The sequence below is a fragment of the Anguilla anguilla genome, chromosome 2 (genome assembly GCF_013347855.1).
Source record: "Anguilla anguilla isolate fAngAng1 chromosome 2, fAngAng1.pri, whole genome shotgun sequence".
Lineage (NCBI taxonomy): Eukaryota > Metazoa > Chordata > Actinopteri > Anguilliformes > Anguillidae > Anguilla > Anguilla anguilla.
Window position 1 is genome coordinate 1,619,410 of NC_049202.1, and position 26,528 is coordinate 1,645,937.

Sequence of the window (26,528 nt, forward strand, 5' to 3'; positions counted from 1 at the left end):
GTAACACTGGGGCACTTTTGCTCAGAGGAGTAACACTGGGGCACTTTTGCTCAGAGGAGAGGAGTAACACTGGGGCACTTTTGCTCAAACGGCCTTCATCACGGAAAGGAAGACGAGCGGGGCTAACGCTGAGGGCTCACCTGCTCGGACTCCTCCTCGCTGATGTTGGTGCGGCCCAACATGGTGGCCTTCACCGTGGAGAGGATCTTCAGCTGTGTGCTGATGGTGGGGATGCGCTCGCACACCTGCAGGTTTAGAGGAGGAGTTTACGCCCCGATTCCACAGTCATCTCGCCCGGCCGGATGGCTACAAGGCTCTTTAATTAGTTACGTCTTACCAATTAAATCATTAGCATTCATTCATTCATTTGTATACATACGGTATGGAACTGAAAATGTCCAATGTGGATTTTTTCTAACTGATTGCAATTAAAACACCTGAACTGGCTAAACTGTAATGTAAATTCAGGGGAGTTGAGCTGAACCCAGCCCGGTTCAGTGACTGGCATGACGTGGGCAAGGCGGGCAGTGGGCGGGCGGCGAACCTGCAGCAGGTTGGTGCGGATCCTCTTGTCGGTGCACTGCTTGGCCACCTCCTTGGCCAGCCGGGTGACCTCGTCCGAGGCCTTGGCGATGTCCTTGGCGCACTGGATGAGGGCGCGCTTGTTCCCGGTGCCCCCCCGCACCAGGCGGGACATCTCCGCCATCAGCAGCGCCATGCGCTTCGCCGCGCCGATGATGTCATTACCCTGATGATGTCACAGGCGCACCATAGAGAGATTACGCGGGATAGGTACCACATTTACAATCCGAGACGCACAACTCTAAGGAATGCTGTCGTTCAGCCCTGTTAGAAAAGATCATAAAATAAAAACTACTGAGGTCAGGATGTGTTTTTTTTCTTCCTTTTTTGCCTTAACAGGAAACACAGTGCACTAACATGATATAGTCATTAATGTAATAAACTTTATTTTTCAAAATATCAAATCGCAAACCCTTATTATATGATCACTGAAATTGCTTGTGCTATACACATACAGTACCCTTACTCAAGATAAACAATATATAACACAGCAAATCCTGCATGTCTTATTAGCTTTGCTTCTCTGCATATCAGTGCATTTCAATGTTCATCACACTTCAGTAAAATACATTACCTGCATTGATCTTGATAATGAACCAAAAATAATGCAGTAGACATATCGTATATCATCATTTGGAACATTAAACACAATCAAATTCACACACTGCATATCGATGCTTGCAAAAAGCCTTTTTTTGGGTGAATGGTATTTCAATGCAACAAGCATTGCGTGAAAGTGTTAGTAATCCACAACTGATGAAGGATGACCGCTTCTCTCCATAGTTTTATTTCATTTCTGTAATTTAATTTTTTATTAATATTGAACAAAGTATTTTATAGAATGTTGTATTTACACATTGGATTCAAAATATGTAGACAGCCTTCCTTCATTTTGGTTAGTGTCACACTTCTTCTTTCCAGTTTGTTAGTTTTGTTATTTTAATATAAAAATGGGTGTGGAAACAACTTCATCAGCAAACGTGTCCAAAGCCAACAGACGCGCGTGACATGACTTCAGACGACATAACCCCTATAAGCCACTGAGAAACTGTCATCCTCTGCTTCACAGGCTGCCAAAGCGCAACTCAAGAGAAGCAGTCGTGAACAAGCACACAGCGCCCCCCTCTGGAACGGAGGACTGAAACCGCGACTGGAAAAGGGCGAGAAACTCGTGAAGCCAGCATCAGCTTTTTCTTCCCCAAAGATGTGCCCAAAAAAAAAAAACTCCAAACTCATCATTCCAAAAAATATGGACGCCCAGCCAAAGGGTTGAGGGGTGATGGAAAACGGACGTGGGTTCGAGGCGGGGCGCTGGCGGATGCAGGGGGGGGGAGCTGAGCTGCGCTACCTTACTGCTCCACTTGCAGGTCTCCTGGTGCAGAGACAGCGCCGCCGCCAGCATGGGCTCGTTCACCCGCTCATTGGGCGGCATTGTGAGCAGGGCGGGCACGCAATCCTCGTCGTAGTCTGAGGGGAGGGCGAAATCAACGTCCTCCGCTTCGTCCTCAGCGCGCTTACCCGCACCCGCCACCGCGGGCACGAAACCGCCAGCGGCGCCGGGCTGGGGACGAGCAGGAGGAGGAGGAGGAGGAGGAGGAGTTTCAATATGAGAGGTAGACAGGATGGAGGTGGGGGAAGGGCCTCTACAGGGTAGCAAAGAGGGAGGGGAGGGCGGAAGAGGCCCACGAAGCTTAACAGGAAAAGGCACAGCGTCACCCTGATGGCGCATTTTCACCAGGCCCTGAGATGCGGTCTCTCGTGACAGATGCCATCTAGAGACAGCCCAGGTCCACCTAGTCCTGCTGTAAAGTCCTCTCAGCCTCGCCCTACCCCTTGAAGAGTAGGTTTGTTTCCCCCAGAATTCTAGAGTCGGTGTTCTAGAACTCCGTAGCTTTCACTTGGCGGCAGCGATTGTGACATCAGCATTAGAATGTTCAGTTAACAACATTCTAATCACATATTTGTGACCTCACACCACAAAGGGTTGAAGCTGTATTTGGGATCTTCAGTGCAGGTCTTGCAGGGTTTTTGGGCAGACTCAGCGGGTCGGAGTGGGGGGCTGGGGGGGAGACACGTTGAAGTTCGCCCATGCCGGGGCGTAAACAGAGAGAAGCATTCAGACCGCCCCGAGGAGCGCGGATTTGGGCGGGAGGCTGAAAGGCCGCCATTGTGCTCGGGAGCGGAGTGCGGACAGAAGAGGACCGACCGCACGTCTGGAAACAGCAGAGAGGCCGAGCGGAGAGCAGGAGTTCGGTAACCACGGTAACCGAGGCAGCGTCACACGGAGCGGCGTCTCCTGGCCTGTCTGACGCTCGGAAACCCCAAAACCATTCTCCCTACAACTCACTTTTCAGCTCAAGTCCATATGCAGCTTCACTGCAAAGCCCTGATTGGCCCGTAAAATGCCTGCCACCTGAACATCAGCAGCTGTGATTCGCTGTCAATAAGAGAGGGGAAAAAAAAACACTCCAAAAAAAAGATGGTTCTTCAGGTTTTATCAGTGCTCCGTCACTGACACCTCAGCCGCTGCTTAAATTAGACACGACCTTTAACCCGGTAGGAGAGCCGGGTGGAACATCGACAGGCTAGAGGTCCAGCATGCAAACACCTCCAAGATGACAGTTTCCTCGTTTTTTTATACTGAAATTGGAATCAAGCCGTAGATTTCCAAATTTCAGTATCGCAATGTTACACCCGTCCCTTGAAGTCCCTTGACGGATGTGGATTCATACTAGAAGGTGTACATTACCCAACTCATTACCTACTATAAAAATACAAGAATTTGCATTAATATAGAGAACAAACTCGGAGAATGTTAATGTGAATCTACTGAGGCTGTTTCGTCGTCATGGAAACGTTTTAAACAGCAGTGAGAGAGTTAAACGCCCTGGGTTGGGAAAGCACATTCCGGGTCTCTCTCTGTGCTGGCGAAGAACGTACAGTCGCACCACGCCCCCCCCCCCCCCACACCCCCACCCCGCCCCCCCCCTCACCCCCCGCCCTCGCTCAGGAATGAGAGGTACTGTGTGGGGTGAGGGGCGTGAGGGGGCAGAACACACTGCCCCCTGGTGGTGCTCCTGGGTACTGACCTTGCTGGACCACTTGCGGGCCTCGTCGTGGAGCTGGCGGGCGGCCACCATCATGGGCTCGCTCACCATCTCCCCCGCCTTCTGCTCGGGGAACTCCTCGTCCTTCTCCTCCGGGGGAGGGGGCCTCGGGGGGGGCACCTCGCCCTCGGGGAGGGGCGGTTTGGGGGGGGCCGGCTCGTCGTTCAGCTGCAGAGAACAGGGAGGGAGGGAGGGGCAGTCAGAGACCCTAACGAATACCAGCAGGGGGTGCATTTCAGCATCCATAACTATACCCCCGCCCCCCCCCCCCCATAAGTTCACTGGTGATGGATACGGGAACAGTTGGGTCACTAGGGAACTTGACTAAGGAGATGTCAAATCTGTAAAATCCTAATTGGTTATTCCGTTACGAAGTAGTAAACATTAATAAATTAGATAAAAGGTCACTTAAAAACTATATATTTTTTAGAGATGCCTTATATAATATATATTACTCTATATAGATACAGATTCAGTACAACCTTTTTCTTATGTTATCCTGGATAAGAAAGTCCGTTAAGCAAACACACAAATCTGATTCGGAAAACGGAATTATGAGCGAATCACAGTGGAATGTACGAGAAAGCAGAACTGAAGGCGGCTCTAGAAAGTAGTGCGTTGGCCTGAGGGAAGAAAGGTCTACCTTTAATGTAGCGGGAGAACTGGCTGTAATGTGGCAGGTAAACTGGCTTTGCTTTGATGTGGCGGGTGAACTGAGGACTCACGTGCAGCTGGTCCAGGTCTGGAGGTGGAGGGGGGAAGTCCGGCTCCTGGGGCTGGAAGGTCTCTCTCACCTTGGCCACGGCGGACAGGATCTTAAAGCCCGAGTCCAGGAACTGTTTCTGGAGAGCTGTGGGTCACAGAGGGGGTTGGTCTCGCTCATGAGTGCCTCTCACACTCAGGAGTCAGGAAGTGAACTGATAGTAAGTAACTCGAAAGCTAACAGGAAGCAGACAAAGTGGTGGTAGAGGCAGAGCTAGTACAAAGCAGACAAGCAGACAGGCACACAGACAGACAGACAGACAGGCACACAGACAGGCAGGCATACACACATACACACACACACACAGACAGGCAGGCATACACACCACACACACACACACACACAGACAGACAGGCAGACAGGCACACACACACACACACACACAGACAGGCAGGCAGGTGCACACACACAGACAGACAGACAGACAGACAGACAGACAGGCAGGCAGGCAGACAGACAGGCACACAGACAGGCAGACAGGCAGGCAGGCACACACACACACACACACACACACACAGACAGGCACACAGACAGACAGGCAGGCAGGCATACACACACACACAGACAGACAGACAGACAGACAGACAGACAGACAGACAGACAGACAGACAGGCAGACAGGCACACAGACAGGCACACACACACACACACACACACACAGACGATGCGTGTACCCGGGTCCTGGATATTTCCCGCCACAGCCTTGGCGTCCATCACCATGGGCGAGATGGTTTTGCTGAGCTCGTCCGAAGCCGCTTTCACCGCCTCCCGGAACTTGGGGTCCTCCGAGTTCTCCACTTCCCGCTTGGCCACCAGCAGGATGCGGTTGGCCCGGCGAGCGATGCTGGTTGCCCCGGCAACCAGCATCTGCGGCTGCGCGTTGTCCATGGCAACGCGGCACTTGTCCAGGTCCTTCTTGATGGCCTCCTCAGAAGCGTCCAGCAGTGACTTGGTGTCAATGGCTTCATCCACCAAACCTGGGCGGGAAGAACATAAACTTTTTCAAACTTTATTTGTTTATTAAGATCTCTCTTAGACCAGAAAAGAGTAGCCTTCCTTCAGCTCTCCAGTCCCCACACACAGTGTAATAACACATGATATTCAGCACACAGAACACGAGGCAAACTTACAGGACTGCTACACACTGTGAAACAACACAGAATTTAAAGATGGAGAATACAATATTTAAAAAACACAAAGAGTGCGGTGTCTTTACCGGTCATTTTTTCCACGTTGTCGATCCACTGGTTCTTCATGGTCTCAAAGTGCTCGTAGGCAGCCTGGTTCCCAGGGTTCCTCAGCAGAATACGGGCAGCGGAGACCACCTACGGAGCAAACCAATCAGCAGTGCCCGTTACGATACAGCAGTGCCCCTTACCAACCAGCAGTGCCCCTTACGATACAGCAGTGCCCCTTACCAACCAGCAGTGCCCGTTACAAACCAGCAGAGGGCGTCACAGCCAAATCCAACAATATTCCCCCTGCCCTTCCAGCTAAGCCCAGCTCCTCTGTGGACAATAAAACCTGTTTTTTCTGTAATAACCACAGCTGCAGTCTCTGAGGTTATGCACTGCCTGCTGTGAAACAGCCTCTCCTTTCCTTCACCACGTTCCTTTCATACCTGCAAAACCCCTCTAGCCATGTAAATGGTAAATGGACTGCATTTATATAGCGCTTTTATCCAAAGCACGTTACAACTGATGCCTCTCATTCACCAGAGCAGTTAGGGGTTAGGTGTCTTGCTCAGGGACACTTTGACACGCCCAGGGCGGGGATCGAACTGGCAACCCTCCGACTGCCAGACAACCGCTCTTACCTCCTGAGGTATTTCGCCCCTGAGCTATGTATCACAGACTCTGAAGGCTATCAGCAGCCACCACAAGATTACATATGCACACTGCATTTACATTTCACCAGTTATCAGAGACTCTTATCCAGAGCCATTTACACAGGTATCATTTTTATATGAAATCTATTGACACAGCTGGATATTTACTGAAGCAGTGCAGGTTAGGTACCTTTAGCTCCAAGGTTTACCGGCAGTGAATCAAACTCACAACCTTTCATTTGCACACCTGCATGCACACACATACGCGCACACACACACGCACACACACACACACACACACACACACACACACACACACACACGTGCATGCGCACACATACGCGCACACACACACGCACACACAGGCCTGGTCTCAGAGCCAGAAACCCGGTTGTCACGGCGACACTGGCCTACCACGCACACACACACACACACGCACAGGCCTGGAAACCCGGTCGTCACGGTGACAGCGGCCTACCTGTGGTGTCAGCTCCCTGGTGGACTTCACGGCTGCCTGGATGCCCTCCACTGTGCCCTTGTTGGCCGTTCCCACGGCAGCAGCCTTCTCCGCCGTGGCGCCCAGCTTGTTGGCGTGGTTCTCAAAATTAGCGGCTCGTTCGTCGAACACCTGAGAGAATCAACCGAACACAGTTCGTAACGCACAAAAGCACACATGAAGAAACGCACGTAGAACCAGATACAACTCAAACAGCAGCTCAGCAGAGCCTGAATCAATTCCTTTTCAATTCAGTCATCTCAGGAAATCACTTGAAAGAATTAAACCCTGATTACAACAATTACAAATCTTTCATTCCCCATTTTTTCATCTTTATGCATGAAAAACAGCTCGCCTGCCTTATGCTGACTCATTCGGCAGGAAAGCTAACAGTAACCCAGCTAGAAAAGCGGTTTTGACGTGATGTTCCACTTTTGGCGATGACACATTTCACAGAAGACAGAAGACCTCAACATACAGCACCTAATTTTATCTGAGTTAGAAACTGAGCAGAGGTGGTAAAACGCTAAGCTAGCGCTACTGAATGGTGTCACGCTGTTAACCACTGCATCTGCCCCTGCTGACGTGTCTCTAACTGGATGCACTTAAATGGTACTTCCCCCCCCCCAGAACTGTGATTCAGCGGATGGGGGTCTTGGGGGGGGGGGGGGTGCACTGACCTCGTCGCGGTTGGGGGCGTTAGGGGGGGCGGTGGCCGCGACGGCCAGCAGCTTGATGGGAGTGGTGGTGTCGCTGAAGATGTCTGACACCTCCTGAGTCATGGCCTCCTGCATCTTTCCTTTCAGGTCCTGGCAGGGCAAAATTCAGCCAGTTATAACAACTGTCCTGGCAGGTCAAAATTCAGCCAGTTATACCAAGTGACCAAAATCTTACAGTAACAAATAAAAGCTGCTGCAAGATCTAGCAAAGTAACAGTAATTAAGTACAGAAATGAATATATTCAATGCACTTCCTTCTGAGGTTTCAATCATTTATTAATCCATTAAAATGAGACCCAAATCTGAAAGAAAAAATCTAAACGGCTAACATTTGTATGTATCAAAATGACAGAGAATAACCATCTTTCCACCACAGTGTACACACTGGGAGCACACTGACGCATGCTGAAAACCAGTGGGTCACTAGCACAGGTAAAGCGCATGATGTCAGTGTCAGTGTCAAGCGTATGATGTCAGTGCCAGTGGCAGTGTAAAGTGTATGATGTCAGTGTCAGTGTCAGTGTAAAGCGTATGATGTCAGTGTCAGTGTCAGTGTAAAGCGTATGATGTCACAGTCAGTGTAAAATGTATGATGTCACAGTCAGTGTCAGTGATTGTGCTGTAAAGCTGGGCAGCCTGCAGTGATGCCGCACGGCCAGCAGGGGGAGCAGCGGACCGGGTCTCACTTTGAGGGCCTCCTGCAGCTGTTCGGCGACAGCGTGCGCCTGGGGGGACTCGCCCTCGCCCCGCGCCGCCAGCTCGGCCAGCTGGGTCATCAGCTGCTCCACGCGCTCGCACTTCCCCAGGAGCTCCTGCCTGTATGGCCCCGCCATCGCGTTAGCCAGCCGCCGGCCCTCCGCCACCAGCCCGCGGATCGCCGTCTGGCCTGCGCGCGCATGGGGGGGGGGAGGGGGGGCATCAGTACAGCACACGCACAATCCCACTTTTTAATATCCCAATATTACAGAAAAGAGTACTGCAGAGTCAACAATGAGGAAACAAAAAACAGCTTGGATGGTTTTGCATCACCATTTATCACGATAAGGCATCCTCTGCTCAATTTTTCCAAAAAATGATCTGCATTGTGGAACGTGATGTTATAAAAGAAAGGCATCATTGTACTCTTTGACTCCGAGTTATGCAATTATGCTGCATGTTTGCACGCGTTGTCTCTGCAGCTGCACTTCAATGGTCTCCGGAAACGTCCCTCTAAAGAGACAGCAGGGTGCAGATCTCATCTCTGAGCCGCGGCTGAACAGCGTTGCATCATTCAGTAGCCTTCTCTGAGGAGCACGAGCAGCGCATTCTGACTCCGCCCCCCTCCAGCAGAGCACAGCTGGCCTCCACACACACTGTGCTGCTCAGGCCAGGGCTGCCCCACCCTGCTCCTGGAGATCTACCGTCCTGTAGGTCCACACTCCAACCCTAACAAAGCCCACCTCACTCAACAGCTAGAGCAGGGCTGCCCCACCCTGCTCCTGGAGATCTACCGTCCTGTAGGACCACACTCCAACCCTAACAAAGCCCACCTCACTCAACAGCTAGAGCACGGCTGCCCAACCCTGCTCCTGGAGATCTACTGTCCTGTAGGACCACACTCCAACCCTAACAAAGCCCACCTCACCCAACAGCTAGAGCAGGGCTGCCCAACCCTGCTCCTGGAGATCTACTGTCCTGTAGGACCACACTCCAACCCTAACAAAGCCCACCTCACTCAACAGCTAGAGCAGGGCTGCCCAACCCTGCTCCTGGAGATCTACTGTCCTGTAGGTCCACACTCCAACCCTAACAAAGCCCACCTCACTCAACAGCTAGAGCAGGGCTGCCCAACCCTGCTCCTGGAGATCTACTGTCCTGTAGGACCACACTCCAACCCTAACAAAGCCCACCTCACTCAACAGCTAGAGCAGGGCTGCCCCACCCTGCCTCTGGAGATCTACTGTCCTGTAGGACCACACTCCAACCCTAACAAAGCCCTGATCTTCCTGGCGAACGCCCCAGACGTTTCGCTGGCAAAAGCAGAATCCCGCGTAAAACCAGGAATGTGTAAAGAGCTGAAGGTTTTACACGCTTCGCTCCACAAACAAGCCTCACTAAACCCGCAAAAGGGGTCATTACACGCCAGGGAGCGCTACGGAATGTTCTGGAAGGAAGAGGGAAGAAAGAAACCACGAGTGCCCGGGCGGCTGCTGCTGTTGTCAGGAGGGAGGGAGGGATGGAAGGAGGAGGTTGGGAGGGAGGGATGGAGGGAGAGAGGGAGGGAGGCATGGAGGGATGGAGGGAGGAGGTTGAGAGGGAGGGAGGGAGGTGGATGGGAGGGAGGGATGGGGGGATGAGGGAAGAGGTTGGGAGGGATGGAGGGAGGAGGTTTGGAGGGAGGGAGGAGGTTGGGAGGGCGGAAGGGAGGGAGGAAGGGATAGACAGAGGGACAGGAAGGGACGGATGGAGGGCGGGAGGAGGCGGGACTCACCCACTCCGCGGTCGTCCACGGTGGGGTTGTCGATCCAGCGCTGGGCCTGCTCGATCTTGCCCTCCAGGTTGACGGCGGCCTTGGCGGGCCGGCTGTTGGCCACGGCCTTGTTGGTCTTGGACTGCAGGTTCTGCAGCGCCGTGGCGATCTGCTTGGCCAGGGCTCGCGCCTCGGGCGTGTCCCCTTTGCCCCTGGGGAGGGAAACAGCCGGCTGTAAACACCCGGGGGGGGGGGGGGCTAGCCTCTACCGCCACGGTTTAGCGCTAGCGGCAAAATCAGCAGAAGTGCAGCTCGTGTGAATAGTGGACTCTGAATCGAGGACTCTGTGCAGTCATTGGCCTGATCTGAATGGTTATCTGCAATCAGAATCTCATAAACAGTGTACTTACTCTACTTCCTCCTTTTCTTGTACCAGCGGCTAGCCTGCTTACTAATGCAATGCTATCTGTGTAATTATCTACTGTATCACTGTTATAGCAGTAGACTGCTAGTCTGATGACTTTGGAGACAGCTGCCAAAAACGTCTGGCCAGGGATCTGAAGACAAAAGACCCGCCAAATTACTGCAAGATAGAAAGCCAGCTTACTAGGTGGGTCTATAATCCAGGATCAGTGGTAAACCATAATTTGAAGACAAAAACAATGTTAAATGATACATGTTACTAACTAAAACGAACAATCTACTGAAGAGATTAGGAGATTTAAGAGCTTGAAACGACACTCATTTAGTCATGAATATTTGGTGAAAACTGATGCCTCCTTCCAAACTGTCAGTAATCTGTTAGCATCAGGGATACTGTACTGGTGTCTGAAGGGTTAGAGTGTTTGGGTTTGGGCGCGGGGTACTGCGGCTGTACTGTGACCTCCTGTGACCCCGTGACCCCTGTGACCCCTGTGACCCCGTGACCCCCGCAGCGGGCGGCGTACTGTCTGCGCAGGTCGGACAGCTTGGCGGTGAGCGCGGCGATCTCGCCCATGGACCGCAGGATGTCCTCGCGCTCCCTGGGGTCCTCGCACAGGTCGGCCATCTTCTTGGCCTCGGCCAGGAGCGCCCGGACGTTCTCCTCCCCCTCCGGACCGCCGTTGGGGTCTGCCAGCCAGTTCTGCAGGGGCACACGCCGACACGCGGCTCATCCGTCATGCTCGATCGACAACAACACGCCAACGCAGCCGTTTGTGCCTAGCTACTCACGTAGCACACGTGCGTCTGCATTTAGCGAACGCCCAGCGAAACCCACAGACAGTCTGAAATAACCACCACGGGCAATTCAGGTACAAATCATTCACAAAACCTCATGTATCCAAAAGTACACTGGAGACAGGGTTTCCACGGGTACACACATCACTCCCTCTGCATGATATTTAGATACTCAGTGCGGTTAAATTTTAGCCACTGGGGGGGGATGTTCTTATGCAGAGTGATTCATAGCTTTCACACACAACCCATTCACAGCTGGACAGCTTACTGAAGTAAAGGAGTTTGAGTTAAGAGGGAAAGTGATCCCAGAGTTCCGAGAGCAGCTCTCTAACGGATGCGCCACACTGCCCCCTGTGGCCTATTCCTGCCGGTGCGCATTTTCCCGGTTTTTTCAGGCTGTTTCGGGGGCCCACCTGTGCGGCGTCGATCCTCTTGGCGATGGCCTGTTTGGAGTTGGTCATGGCCTCCAGCTTGCGGGCGGCGTTCTCCACCTTCCCCGTCAGCACGTCCAGCCCCCCCACCACCTGCTGGGCCTTCTGCATGGCCGCGGGCGTGGCCCCCTGCCCCCTGAGAGAAACCCAGCACACACCTTAAACATCGCACACACCCAGCACACACTGTTACACTGCCTCCGATCCCACTGATATTAATCTCAGCTTTAATGCTGCAATCCGCACTGACACCACCTGACACGCATCCCATTGGCTCGTATGAATGGGCGGGGTCAATGCAAACAATGCCCGCACCAAACCATATGCAGTGGTCCACAGGCGAGCGCAGGTGTGTGATTGAGGGGTTCATCTCGTTACCTGGCCCACAGGCGAGCGCAGGTGTGAGACTGAGGGGGTCATCTCGTTACCTGGCCCACAGGCGAGCACAGGTGTGAGACTGAGGGGTTCATCTCGTTACCTGGCGCGCAGGGGAGCGCAGGTGTGTGACTGAGAGGTTCATCTCGTTACCTGGCGCGCAGGGGAGCGCAGGTGTGTGATTGCGGGGTTCCCTGGTTACCTGGCACGCAGGTCAGACACCTGGTCGGTCATCTGCCCCAGGGTCTTGGCGGTTCCCAGGATTTCACGGCGCTCCTTCCCGGCACACAGCTCGCCCACCTTCCCCGCCTCGTCCAGGATCTGCCGGACGGCCTGCTCCCCGGCGTCGCCTGGAAACGAGAGAGGGAGCACGCTGCACCGTTAGGGGGGGGCATTGTCCGGCGGGGGGGGGGGCGCCGTCAGCCCCCCAGCAAAGACTTACCAGCCCCCGCCCCCCGACCTTGGGCCTCTCAGTCTAGTTCTGTCCTTAAACTGCAATTTCAAACACCTGTAAACCTTTTCCAATAAAAACTGCCACATTCAATCGTATGCACCCGTTACCAAGGATACACAGTGTTATTAATGCAAAGCACCTTGATTGCTAATAGCTCCCCCTTGTGGAGAACCTTCAGCCCGCTAAACATGACTGTGCGAGTGAGAGAGTGAGTGAGTGAGTTACAAGTTCTAGTCCTTGAGGTGCTTTGCATCTACAAAGCCAGCTGAGTGAACTCATGGGGTGATGAGGACCCGTCTCTCCGGGCGGGGCGGGGCGGGGCGGGGCGGGGCAGGGCGGGGCGGGTAGGGCGGGGCGGGGCGGGGCGGGGCGGGGCAGGGCGGGGCTCAGACTCACCTGGCTGGCCGTTGGGGTCTCGGAGCCAGCCCTTGGCCTGGTTCATCTTGGAGTCGATGAGGGCCAGAGCGCGCTTCATGGCCTCCGTGTCCTGGGGAGGGAAGAGAAGAGGATGGATCATTTATTTACCGCGCTTCATAGCGCAGTTAAGCCGCGTTTCCACCGCAGGAACTATACCCCGGAACTAGGAACCTTTTGAGGAACTCAGTGCGTTTCCACCGCAGGAACTAGGGTCTAAATTTAGTTCTGGGGGCTTTGTTTTACCCCCCAAAACGTTCCTGCTCGGGGGGTAGTACTTTCCGAAAGTACAGGAACCTTTTGGGTGGAGCTTGCAGCGCTGAACATTTCTGATTGGTCGAGTACTCGTAGCATTTGTGTTGTATTTATTTTCCGCCATTACCCGCCATGTTTGAAAATATGCAGCGGCAAACCAATTTATTTTCATAATAACTTCAAATCAAACTTGTATGTTATGCGGCGCAGTAGCCTACTTTTGGTTATAGCCTGTCAACGTCTTAGAATTATAACGTGTGCTCTTCTGTTCTTTTCTTGCTTTAGTATTCGTTTTATAAAATGCTAAGCATTCGTGCTGGGACAGCATATTACGTAGGCTACCAAAACATTCAAACGGATTAATTCGGTTGCTGAATATTTTCTTCCGGATTTTCTTTGTTAGTCCGTTGTAATTGACTCAAAACGTTTGATACAGTTATGTGAGGTATGCGGTAGTTCTGCATAATTAACATTGGTGATACAGTACAAGCAAACTGGAAATCACCTTCCGCACTTTTTATCCGGGTAAAATAACAGGTTAATTCTAGTAATCTTCCCTTTATCTTTTTCAGACTGCCGTAATTTTACTCAATTTTACTGCCATTTTTCAATTCCACGAAAAGACCAGGACGACTATGGACTCATTTATGGTGCATGGTTCGCATCTGGAAGGCACACTTCGCTGCTCGGCTAGCAGTAACTTCGAAGGAAAGCAAACGGTGGCTGTACCACTACTAATTTACATTTTCACGCAAGTCCGAGTTTTCGTTCTATTCTTGTCATTTTGCGATTAGCCTATATGGAACTGACGACGAGAAAGTAATCAAACAGCAAATTGTTTACAACGTGTGCATGTTTTCTGCTGTTAATGAATGTGTTTGAGAGGATATATGAAAATCAATAAATACAAAAGTAACCATATATAGTCATTGTTGGTAACCCGTTGTATATAAGTGGAATAAACCACTCCGGGCTGTCCCTGTTATTAAAAAATAATGTAGGCTACTTCGGTGGTAGTATGGGGTTACAGAAGAAATCATATGGTAGATGGACCGACGACAACGTCAGTGGGCTAATTTGCCTAATCTTCGCGGTACTTTAGACCCCGGTGGAAACGCAGACAACCATTGGCTGAAGGAACCTTTTAGTTCCTGGTAAAGTAGTTCCTGGGACTGAAAGTTCCGGGTAATTTTGGTGGAAACGCGGCTTTAGTGTACAGCTGGCCGCCCCCGCTTTGAATGTTCTGTGAGTGGGTTCCCCCAGGAGCTGTCCTGGGGGGGTTCTGCTGTCTCTTCATTCCTGGGGGGTCTCTGAAACGCTGCGGTGCGTTTGCCCTGCATGCGCAGAAGGCCAGCACTCGCGACAGGCCACGCCCACGTCTCCAGGACGACCGGATCTATAGCTAGTGAGTTTCCTCACGGGGGGGGGGGGGGCGGGGGCTGCCGTTTTTATATGTTCCCGCATTCCCACAGTGTCCACCCTGGGGGCTGGGGGAGTGGGGGGGTGGGGGAGTTGAGGCACCCCCTTCCCCCACCCCCCCATAACCTCCACTGTGAAGGAAATTTACGAGCCGTGCATGGCCGTTCTCACGTGAGAGACTGCTCAAACTAGACTCAGCCGGTGGCAATGCCAGCCGCTCCCCTTCCTGCTTCACATCGGAGAAAGCGCCGGCCACGCCCGCCCGGTCGTGGTTAAGCGACTCAGACTGGGCAGAGCGCTGTGGACGCCCCGGTTGGGGTAGTTGAGGTTGGTGGGAAGCGCCAGTGTGTGTGATTCAAGGACACAAGCAGTTATACAACAGTCATGACAGGTTATGTATGTTCAGAGACAGAAGGCCTCAGAGTGTGAGGCACAGGCAGCGCATGTCCACTGCACACACAGGCCACCCAGGCACAGGTAACACAGGCAACACAGGTAAACGCACGGAGAACGAGTTCCCACAAAGTCTCCGTTTCGCGGGCAGTGATTCAGAACAGGCAATGCTTCTCAGAGGCGATGCAGCCCATACAAGCTCCGCCCTGGTGAAGCATGGAGACAGTGTTTTAAACACACTACAGAATATTAAAAGAATGAAGAGCTCAGCCCAGCGGCGTTAGCGCTAGCGTTAGCTCTACTGCGCGGTACCATCTTATCTGGAGAAGCGCCTCCTGTAGCGCCCAACGGTCGTTCCCTTTTTTGGCGAACATTTTTTTTAGCTGTGGTCAGCGCGGCCGGCTGAGTCATCCCCGTGGCGGACGCTGGCGTGTTTGCGCTGGAGCGCGAGATTAAACAGACCCCCCCCTCTTCGTAATCGCCCTCACGCACACTGCCCCCGCGTCCCGGTCACATGACCACGGCGGCGGCTCTTCCGCGGGACGCTAAATAAAGGGCCGACTGAGGCGTCGCTAAATTCAGCACACGGGCCCCCCCCCCCCCCCGTTCGCTACGACTTCCCCCGGCAAACCAGTGCCTGAAACCGCTGCGTAACCGGGGGAAACAGGGCCGCTGCTCACTGCTGAAATACAGGGCTGGACTCACTCAGGGAAAAGGGGGTTTAATTTAAGAGAGAACATCCCCTTTAATGAGCCTCCGTGTTGTTACATCATCTCCCGTCTGTAGCGGGACCTTTAACCCTGAAATTACACCGTAGTAAAAACAGAAATCTGGCGAGGGGAGATTGTTAAGGGTAAACGTTCTGCTAAATGTGTCTTTTCCCCATCAGAAACCGTTACGCACTGCACTTTGGCCCTGGAAACGGCACAAAACTGGATCTGCAATCGATTGCCTTTCCATCTCAGCAAAATGGAAATCAGGCAGTCTGTCCAAGTCCTTAAGGGCCATTTGGTCCGAGAGCAGCCCTGGCACAGAATGGGAAGCCATTTTGTTTGGACTTGCGCTGTTTGGATTTGGCTGATTTGGCCACATGAGGCAGACAGTTATTAGTGAGATCACGATCAGCAAACTAAGGATGAGATTCAACTGAAAACAGAAAAAGAAACAGAATCGACTTGGTGGCTTAAAATACTGGATTAAAAAAGGCAAAAGGATGTTCTGGCCTACATTTATCATCTCATATATACAGATTGTTGCACCACAGATAAAAGCAACAACTTCTAATGAACAGGAGGGGTATTTTTGTTTGAATACAAATTTACCCTGAAAACAAATTGCCTGAATACAAGTCACCTTAAAGTCCCCCAAATACCTTATTTTTTACAAAAAATTCAAAGCGAACTCAGCTCTGCTGAGTGATCTGACCGAGGGTACATCCTGACATCCGTCAGGCTGTGAATTATCTCTCTGAGCAAAGCATGCTTCCGCCCCGGCCCACGCACACAGAACGGGGGGGGACTCTGCCCTTTTCTTCGACCGGGCCCTACGGTGTGTGGGGGGGGGGGTCACCTGAGACGCTCACGGGTGTTAATCCCAAAACATGACAGAACTGAAGGAGCAGAACAGCACACACCAAAAAAGGCAATATAGCAAAAACAAACGCAAACAAAACCCAAAAAACTCTGCATTTCCGAATACAGCATCTCTGCATCGCCAGTGCTGATGCTGTATACGCACGCACACACACACACTCATGCAACCACACACTCAGTCAGTCACACAGTCACTCAGCCAGTCACTCACTCATCCATGCACACATGCACTCACGCACGCACACACACGCGCACACACGCGCACACGCACACGCGCACACGCACACGCGCACACACACCACAGCACACAGCAGACATGCGGCAGGAGAGAGGGCTGATGCAAGCTTACCTTCTACAGGGGAGAAAAGAACAGAGCGAGGAGGAAGAACAGAAAGAAACACTTTTAAAAAAGGAAAAGAGGAAAGGAACCAGAGCCACTGATGGGCAGAACAATATGGGAAAAGAGAGACAGCATGCGAAGCAGGAAGGCTTTACTGCCAAACAGAGGCAGCTAGGCAACTTTTCTCAAGCCACTGGCAACTTAAAAACTGAAAAAGCAACTTATTTTACACAGAATGCTTGCAGAAATGATGATTACATATCTATCAGGAGTTTATTCTCAAAATGAAAGAGTAGAAAAACCGACAGAAGGTAAATTGCCCCAAAATGTCACTTAAAGGACAGGTTTGGCTGGTTGGAGGTTGGGGCTGGGAGTGTACCCCTCTTCACCTGCGTGGGCCTGTGTGTGATGGGGTGGGGGCGGGGCAGGGAGAACAGGCCCTGTGTGTGAGGGGCAGGGGGGTCAGGGTTTGGGGAGGGGGGGGCCCACCTTGTTGGCCCAGGCGTCCTCGTCCCAGGACGTGAGCTGCAGCACGCGGATGATCTCGTGGATCTCGCCGCTCATCTTCTCGAAGGTGAAGTTCCGGTTCTTCAGCGCCTCCTCCACCCCCTGGCTCTGCCCGCTCTTCGTCGTCACAAAGATCTTGATGGCTGAGGCGGGGAAAAAAAAAAAACCGCAAGCGTCCGTTAGGGTCAAACACTACTGCCCTCTACAGGACGGACAGACAGACAGACAGATGGGCAAAACGAAAAGAAGCGGCTAAAGACTCGATCACAAGCAGCTGGCTGAAAATGGCTCATTCTGACGAACAGATGTGGAGCAGAGTTCTGTTTTGTGAACACGCCAAAGACCTCAAAGCACGTTTTTATAGCCTCTCTTTGTTGTGTTTCTTTTATAGCTTTTTAATGCCTCCGAGTCTCTTTATTGATCTGTTCTTTTCATTTATTGTGAAGCACTTTGTGCTGCGTAGAGGTGTGTGAGATGTGCTGTATAAATAACGGATGACTGAAGAAAATGAAAAGCCTGAATTATCCGTGTTGCCAAATGAACAGGGCTACCCATAATCCTCCTGGGGGAGAGGAAGTGATGTCATAGGTCACCTGATATGAGCACAGGCAGCAGCTCCTTGACCGTGTTCATGGAGTTGACCAGCATCACCCGGTGCTCCTGGTGAGTCAGCTCCTGCTGCCGCTCGTCGATCATCTTCGCCATTTTGGTCATCCCTGGAACACGCGCGCACGCACAATTCACGCACACACACACACGCACAGTCAGAGACAGAGACGCGCACACACGCACACATACACACGCACACACGCACACACACGCACAGTCAGAGACACAGACAGACACGGACATGCAGACACACACACACACACACACACACACAGCCATACAAACAACTATTAAGCAATTACAGTCTTAGAAATGATGATTCTTACAAGCACACAGCATATTAAATGATTTAATATTATAATCAATGTAATGTAATCAATGACTGAAGTCAGGAAAATGGAAAAGTGAGGTCATTCAGGAGCAACATTCATATGTTTAATTATTCAGGCAGATAGACATTCGCAATAATATATCTGAATTTCTTCAACTACTGATCACTCATATAATTCATCTCAAACCTAACCTACAGGATTCATGTGTTTCCAGGTTTTACACACACAAAGGGAGGAGAGAAGCAGGCTAACCTGGTCCCAGATTTTTAGTGTACGTGATGAGATCTTCCATGGACTCCACCACCTCAGCCACCGTCAGATACTCCAGAATGCCTTTACACACGCGGATTATTTTACGGACCTGAAATAACCAGAGAATTCACACTAATTTAGTGCTGTTATGTATTAATAATTAAAAAAATAAAAACCAACAGTTATGACTAACGATATAATCACAGCATCAAAATATCTCGTCTTTACACTGCCAACTTGCATATGAGCAAATTCCCTATAGCATATCAATACTTATGCATGAGACATCCACACAGATCCATAAATGACATTCACAGCAGTCACACCAGGGACCATGGTGAATATTCATCGTTATGGTTACGCAAGCAGCCCTACTGAACGCATCACGTTAGCATCCTTGTGTACGCTCTGAAAGTGCGGTTAAATCAGCATTTCACATGTCATTCTGGTGAGCTCTGCTTGGTGATATGATTGCTGTACTCTATGTAATATAATAACAGTAGCCAATGTGAAGGGCCGTTCTGCTGTAAGGGATGAAAGGACAGAGCTCGCTGCTTCTCTGCACCAAGGCCTGCCTCGTGATCATCTGGAGCTTTTAACAAAGCGTTTAATGTCAATTTCAATGCTGCCAGCCAATGCCAATAAAAGGCAATCCGATGTCCACATACACACACACACACTTGTATACACACACAAGGATATGAAACAGAACTGAAAGCTAAAGATGAAGGGGGTTTGAGGGAGAATGAGCCGGCTGCCCTGATAGGTGTTGTGTTGTGTTGTGTTGTGTACTGTGTTGTGTTGTGTTGTGTTGTGTACTGTGTTGTGTTGTGTGTTGTGTGCTGTGTTGTGCTGTGTGCTGTGTTGTGTGTTGTGTTGTGTGCTGTGTTGTATTGTGTGTTGTGTGCTGTGTTGTATTGTGTGTTGTGTGCTGTGTTGTGTGTTGTGTTGTGTGTTGTGTTGTGTGTTGTGTGCAGTGTTGTACTGTGTGTTGTGTGCTGTGTGTTGTGTGTTGTGTGCTGTGTTGTATTGTATGTTGTGTGCTGTGTTGTGTTGTGTGTTGTGTGTTGTGTTGTATTGTGTGTTGTGTGCTGTGCTGTGTTGTGTTGTATTGTGTGTTGTGTGCTGTGTTGTATTGTGTGTTGTGCGCTGTGTTGTATTGTGTGTTGTGGGCTGTGTTGTATTGTGTGTTGTGGGCTGTGTTGTATTGTGTGTTGTGTGCGGTGTTGTATTGTGTATTGTGTGCTGTGTTGTGTGTTGTGTGTTGTGTGGTGTTGCATTGTGCTGTGTGTCGTTGTGTGTTGTGTGGTGTTGCATTGTGCTGTGTGTCGTCGTGTGTTGTGTGGTGTTGCATTGTGCTGTGTGTCGTTGTGTGTTGTGTTGTGTTGTGTGTTGTGTGGTGTTGCATTGTGCTGTGTGTCGTCGTGTGATTTCAGGCCTGCCGTACCTCGGCCTCGTCGAAGGTGAGGAGCAGGTCGGAGGTGCCGGAGAGGATCCCGCGGGAGCCGTCGATGAGGTAATCGCGGGCGGGGACGGAGTAGGGGTCGGCCTTCAGCATCTGCGCCGCCTGGACCAGCTTCCCACAGGCGTTCTCCACCCTGCCGAGGACGGGGGGGGGCGGGTTTCAGAGGGGCGGCGGGGAAACGCGCGCTCTACCGCCAACGTAACGCCGCTAACGTTACGCTAACGTAATGATAACGTAATGCCAGCGTAACAGCAGCAACGTAACACCGCCAACATAACAACTCAAAAAAGAGTTCAAAGAGCTCTATGGTACCAAACAACCTGATAAATGTATTTGCTGCTAGCAATCAGAAAGAGAAGAAAACACAAGAAATCTGTTCGAAGGAAGAAAAGCCAAGAAAATGTCCAGAAGGAAGGCCTTTTAACGTGTTTGCCTGTCAATGAAACTGGGTGCAATAGCAGCCCCGCCAATTTCCAGTCACTGGGTTCTCCTGTCTGTGTGTCTGAAAGCTTGAATCTCTCTGATTTTCTGAACAGACGGGCTGGTTACACAAAAAAAAAAAGCTGTCAGGTTTAGTCAAATGTCCATTCGATCCAAAAGGAGTGTAACCATTTTGACTTGAGTCTCTGAATTGTGCGATTCCAACGTTTCAGAGCTGTGGCTCCTGTCAGGGCCAGATCTCCCTTCAGAAAGTGATTTCATCTCAAGGGACTTCCTGGTGAAACAAATAAATAAATAATTCACTGCCGAGACTCTATAAAGCTAATAATGACCGCCTGAGGCTGTTGCTGAATTTAATTACGTGCACACCAGCAGTGATTACTCGTTAACTGGAAGGTTCCGGAAGCCTAACTGTCGCTGTGCAGGAGGAGCAGCGCAGGAGGAGCAGCGCAGGAGCAGCAGCGCAGGAGGAGCAGCGCAGGAGCAGCAGAGCAGGAGGAGCAGCGCAGGAGCAGCAGCGCAGGGCAGGCGGACGGATGTTCTGTCCTCCGCCAGTCATTCCAGCATCGACCCGCCTTTTACACAAACTCCCATGATGCCGAGCAGGGGCATTTCCCAGCACTGTAGAAATGAACCTTCCTGCGGTACCCGCGGTGCGAGCGCTAGGGGAGCGTTAGCCCGTCTCTCCCCGGGCCAGGGGCCTCACAGAGGGAGAGATCGCCCGGCTGCTCCCCGCTGTCAGAGGGGGGGGGGGGGTGAGGAAGCGGAGGGAGAGAGAATGAGAGAGAGGGGGAGGGAAAGAGGGAGGAAGATTAGGAGAGTGAGAAGGAGAAAGGGCACAAGAGGAAAGGGGGAGTGACACAGAGCAAAGGGGAGAGGGAAGAGCAGAGAGAGAAAGAGAGAAATAACAAACAAGAGAGACTGAAAGGGGGAGGAGAGAGAGTGGGGGGGGGGTGGGGGACAGAGCGTTTTTGGCCTGCTGGCTCGGGGCTGGAATGTGCTGGACGGGGACAGACATGGCGACCGTAACGCCCTTATCAGATGGGGGGGGGGGGGGGCAGGACTTTGGCGAGAGGCTCAAACTGGAATCTCCCACATTGACACGCAGACCGCTGGGTAACGGTGAGCCTGGATGGGTTGTGCAGCATCGTATCATAACGCTCTCTCTCTCAGGCTCCTACACGCAGCTCAGACGCTAGGCGCTAGCCCAATACGCTCTCTCTCAAGCTCTTACACAGCAGCTCAGACGCTAGGCGCTAGCCCAGTACACTCTCTCTCTCTAAGGCTCTTTACACAGCAGCCCAGACGCTAGGCGCTAGCCCAGTACGCTCTCTCAGGCTCCTACACGCAGCTCAGACGCTAGGCGCTAGCCCAATACTCTCTCTCTCTCAGGCTCTTACACAGCAGCTCAGACGCTAGGCGCTAGCCCAGTACGCTCTCTCTCTCAGGCTCTTACACAGCAGCTCAGACGCTAGGCGCTAGCCCAATACGCTCTCTCTCTCTCAGGCCCTTACACAGCAGCTCAGACGCTAGGCGCTAGCCCAATACGCTCTCTCTCTCTCAGGCCCTTACACAGCAGCTCAGACGCTAGGCGCTAGCCCAATACGCTCTCTCTCTCAGGCTCTTACACAGCAGCTCAGACGCTAGGCGCTAGCCCAATACGCTCTCTCTCTCAGGCTCTTACACAGCAGCTCAGACGCTAGGCACTAGCCCTATACGCTCTCTCTCTCAGGCTCTTACACAGCAGCTCAGACGCTAGGCGCTAGCCCAATACGCTCTCTCTCTCAGGCTCTTACACAGCAGCTCAGACGCTAGGCGCTAGCCCAATACGCTCTCTCTCTCAGGCTCTTACACAGCAGCTGAGCAGCTCAGACGCTAGGCGCTAGCCCAATACGCTCTCTCTCTCAGGCTCTTACACAGCAGCTCAGACGCTAGGCGCTAGCCCAATACGCTCTCTCTCTCTCAGGCTCTTACACAGCAGCTCAGACGCTAGGCGCTAGCCCAATACGCTCTCTCTCTCTCAGGCTCTTACACAGCAGCTCAGACGCTAGGCGCTAGCCCAATACGCTCTCTCTCTCAGGCTGTTACACAGCAGCTCAGACGCTAGGCGCTAGCCCAGTACGCTCTCTCTCTCTCAGGCTCTTACACAGCAGCTCAGACGCTAGGCGCTAGCCCAGGAGGGCAGAGCAGTGTGTGCAGGCAGCCCGTCAGGCTGTAACTGCAGCTCTTCGCCACACTGCGGTGAGCAGAACCTTCCTTCCCCACGGTAACCGGGAGCAGCTGCTGGGAGACAAGCTTAGCGCATTTACGGGCTCGCCTTTGTCCTTCGGGAGCCTCCCCTGTTCAGACGCCGTATTAAGTAACGCTCTTCTTTTCTTAGACACCCTCAAGACAACAGGGCTCACTGTACAGTCATCTTACGTGGTTTCACACCTTAAAGTCTAATCAGTTAAAGCCCCCCCCCCCCCCCCCCCCCCCCCCCCCCCCCCCCCCCCCCCCCCCCACCTCCTTTTGATACACTGAGCAAATTAATTTCAACAGAGAGACACGTCTTTATACATGAAGCCCCAACCTGAGAGAGATTCTACAGCCCAAGTAAGGGCCTCTTCAGGCTTTTCAGTTTACGAGCAACAGTCTGATTTGATTCATGGTCTCTTGGCAGGAGAGGCTGGGTCAGCTGGAGAGGCACTTCTGCTAATGCTAGCCACGTAACAATTACTCAAGCCCAACTCCTACACCGCGTCTCAGTCAAAGGGCAATCTTCCTAAAACGCAGTGTCATTTCTGCACCGTGATGGATGGCAACAAGGGCTTTCACATACAGCTGTGTCCTTCTGCTGAGTCATGTGGACCAATCAGCAGGCTCCTCTTTCATACGCCATCGAGCCCAGAGCAAATGAGTGTCATTGATACTGTACAGCGATTTTTATGGCTCTTTCCTGTCTTTGACTCACACAATGTAAAATATGAACAGCATAAAAGCGAAAGAGTACGCATGACATTCATAACAGCTAGCGCTGTACGCACAGAAGATAATGAAACACCATTTATTACACAGAGATGTCTTGTAATAATCCACGCATATTTCTGAGAATTGGTGCCTGGTTTTGGGCTTAATTACAACAAGAACACTGGATTAAGTCACAGGCTAAAGTCACTGGCCAAATCACTGGATGAATCTCTGAATAAAGTCACTGGCTTATTTATGGATTTATTTAGGCCTACAAAGAAAGCCATCGTGCCGGTGCCTTGGAGAAGGAGGGATGATCTACAGACAGACAGACGGGTGGACGGACAGACAGACGGGTGGACGGACAGACAGTCCGTCTGCAGGGCTGGCGGCTCAGCTCACTTGATGAAGGCAGGAGGCATGTCCCTCTTCATGATCTGGTCCTCCGTGGTCTGGACGGTCTCCTTCCCCACCTGGAGCGCGGAGAAACAGGAAACAGGGGAGTCAGGCAAGTGCCTCGTCTCACAGCGTCACAAACCAGAGAGTGGCCGGGACAGGCACACAGACAGAGTAAGTATCCAGCGGAAATAAACAGACTCCCTTGTTCATTAAGTGACACTGCCTGTTTAATAGGGTTCTCATTGTGCAATAAACCTGGAACAATAACGCTCTGTGTGAACAATGCAGTCGGGCTCGGGCTAACGGGCAGGAGCTGGCCGCTAACGGCGGGGGGGGGAGGGGGGGGGGGGGGCGGACACTAACGGTGATGACCAAGCACTGACGCATCAGGGCGGGAAACTTCGACCTTCGAACCCCTGCGAACCATCAAAGGAGAGCTCTGCTCAGGCAGACAAACAGGCAGCCCTCCCTGATAAAAACCACACACTGCATTCTCCAGTCCCAGACCGGCGGAACGGTGTACTGAGCCCAGGCGCTCACCATGAGCACAGGCTAAACAGCAGCGTACGCACTCGTATACACTCCAACACTGGAGCATAAACACTGCAGGCTTAAACGCAAGCTGGGTCATTAGCTCACTGTGCCTGGGTCACATCTGTATTTGCCCTGAAGGGGGCAGGGAGGGCTGAGCACGTGGACCAATCCGCTCGATCGGGAGCACAGCGTTTTGTCCTCCGGGGTGTGGCGACATCGCGCCAGCTGGTTATCCCATCTCCGCTGCGGTCCGCGGGGGGCGGGGCCACATTCCGCGCGCGCGGGGGGGGGGGGGGGGGGCGGACACAGGAAGTGACACGAGTTTCCCCCCGAACGCTTTGCTGGGGACCACGGAGGCCTATGGTTTCCTCCTCCGCTGGCCTCAGCCCAGCAGAGCATGCTGGGAAAATGCTGTCCTCACACAACACAGCAAGAGGCCACAGGAAAGCTGCAGACACTACCGCTTACACAGCGAACTGAACCGGTTTAAAACAAAACACCAGTGAAAAGAAATTCACCAAACATCGCTGCCGCTGCGTCCAGATCCCGCTTCTGTACCGTTAAGTATAGTTCCGCCTGGCAACACCAGTGCAACTGCATTCCAGTGACACCACTTCCAGATTACAGAATGAATCAAGTGAAACTTTCACCGCACCACAGCAACGCTGACAGGATTACAGAGCTGCCCTCCAGAGCTGGAATTTGATGTGTGGCCTAGTGGGTATTTAAAAAGGAACTGAGCATTTTGAATGCAACCAAAGAAGGTCACATAATTCACTGTGCAGGAACTGGTGCTTTTCAGCACCGATCAATTCTTTCAGCCAATAAAATAAGAGAGAGGGGGCAGGGGTGGAGGCATATTGATTAACATGTAGGAAACTCAAACACATCGACGCTAGTTCATCACACTGGTCTGCACTGAGAGCAGTTAGCCTCAGCGCTAATGGAAACGTACGTGCGGGAAACTGAGTTTAATTTTACAAACAGCTGAAACACCAAACACAGCAAGAAGTAGCTGGGTTAAAAATCCACACTTAAAAAAAGATTATGAGTTCTAAATACTGAAATTTTAATTTAACTGTAGATAATAATAAACAGCTCATAGGGGCCACAGAGGAGTACTAGCAGCATGTGTATTAAAACAAATAAAAGATTTCTGACTGTATGAAGAATATAAAAATAAATGGAATTCAGTAAAATGGAGTCAGGTGGTTTTTAACCTTTGTGACCCACAAGTAGCTTCGCAGAGCCAAACATACTGTACAGCAGCGTTAGGATTACTTCTTTGAACTTCTAGATTTAATCGCGCGGTTTTCGTAAGGAATTTCCCAGAGGTCCACATCATTACCGGGAGCTCCTCTGAGCAGATTTCCTGTTTAAGCTCACGGCGAGTTCGCGGACGGCTCCAGCACACGGCCATCAGACCCGCGGCGGCACGCAGAACCTGGTGGGCCTCTCCTCCCCAAAATCACAGACAGGCACTCGGGTCTGGCCACAGCACTGACGCCCGAGAGCACACGCCTCCACTCCGCTCAGGTTGCGAAACGAATCTTGCGACAACGCATTCTGCGCTTAAAACCGAAGCTCTGGCCCTGCTCTACAAAAGACAAACACACAGGAAGCCCGCTCTGGGATTCGGGCCTGAAAGGGCCTGTAATGCTCTGTGTGATGACACACTCTCCCCAGTGATGCGGTGTGTCCTCCAGCAGGCGAATACCCGAAACGCAGGAGCGCCTCTCCACTCTGGAGACGGGCCAGGTCCCTCCGCAGCCCCCTGAAATAACCCCTTCCATATGACCACTTCCTGGCTTTGTTCAAATTTAGCGTCTGGGGGATTTTTTTTTTTCATGACATAAAAGTCTTCTCTCTCTGTGTCTGTCAGTGTGTGGCAGGGGTGCATTAGAGAGCTAACTGGAGCACAGAGGACTATTGTGAAATTTGGCTGCAAAGCCTGCTATTCAAGTTCACCATTTCTGTCTACCAGACCAATGGCCTTTAACCATTTGAAGAGCAGGTTTTTTTTTTTTTTTACGATATTCTTTCAAAATTCCGTTAAAATTATGTCAGTATCCCAGAATTCAACAGCTTTCAGTTACCCCTAGCGATTGTTACATCAGCATTAGAATGTTCAGTTAAGAGCGTTCTCATCACGTACGCGATCTCACACCTTAAAGGGTTAAAATGACTGACAGACTGGATGCAAATA

At 51.8% G+C, this 26,528-nt stretch overlaps 1 protein-coding gene across 2 annotated transcripts in view; it reads right to left on the reverse strand.

Moving 5' to 3' along the window:
• Nucleotides 1–26,528, reverse strand: part of LOC118221003 (vinculin) — a 41,473-nt gene that overhangs the window by 2,137 nt on the left and 12,808 nt on the right. The window contains exons 2-21 of one of the 2 annotated variants that reach the window (XM_035405546.1): nt 23,792–23,862; nt 19,982–20,132; nt 18,535–18,643; nt 17,935–18,057; nt 17,324–17,484; nt 12,818–12,908; nt 12,170–12,317; nt 11,575–11,728; nt 10,891–11,066; nt 9,965–10,155; nt 8,181–8,380; nt 7,456–7,584; nt 6,758–6,907; nt 5,668–5,776; nt 5,126–5,428; nt 4,415–4,539; nt 3,672–3,857; nt 1,931–2,143; nt 545–748; nt 141–245 (exon numbers count right to left, since the gene is read on the reverse strand). In XM_035405546.1, coding sequence (XP_035261437.1) covers nt 141–245; nt 545–748; nt 1,931–2,143; nt 3,672–3,857; nt 4,415–4,539; nt 5,126–5,428; nt 5,668–5,776; nt 6,758–6,907; nt 7,456–7,584; nt 8,181–8,380; nt 9,965–10,155; nt 10,891–11,066; nt 11,575–11,728; nt 12,170–12,317; nt 12,818–12,908; nt 17,324–17,484; nt 17,935–18,057; nt 18,535–18,643; nt 19,982–20,132; nt 23,792–23,862 — 3,099 coding nt within the window. The remainder of the gene's footprint in view (nt 1–140; nt 246–544; nt 749–1,930; nt 2,144–3,671; nt 3,858–4,414; nt 4,540–5,125; nt 5,429–5,667; nt 5,777–6,757; nt 6,908–7,455; nt 7,585–8,180; nt 8,381–9,964; nt 10,156–10,890; nt 11,067–11,574; nt 11,729–12,169; nt 12,318–12,817; nt 12,909–17,323; nt 17,485–17,934; nt 18,058–18,534; nt 18,644–19,981; nt 20,133–23,791; nt 23,863–26,528) is intronic. The other variant, XM_035405545.1, reaches the window with a different exon arrangement.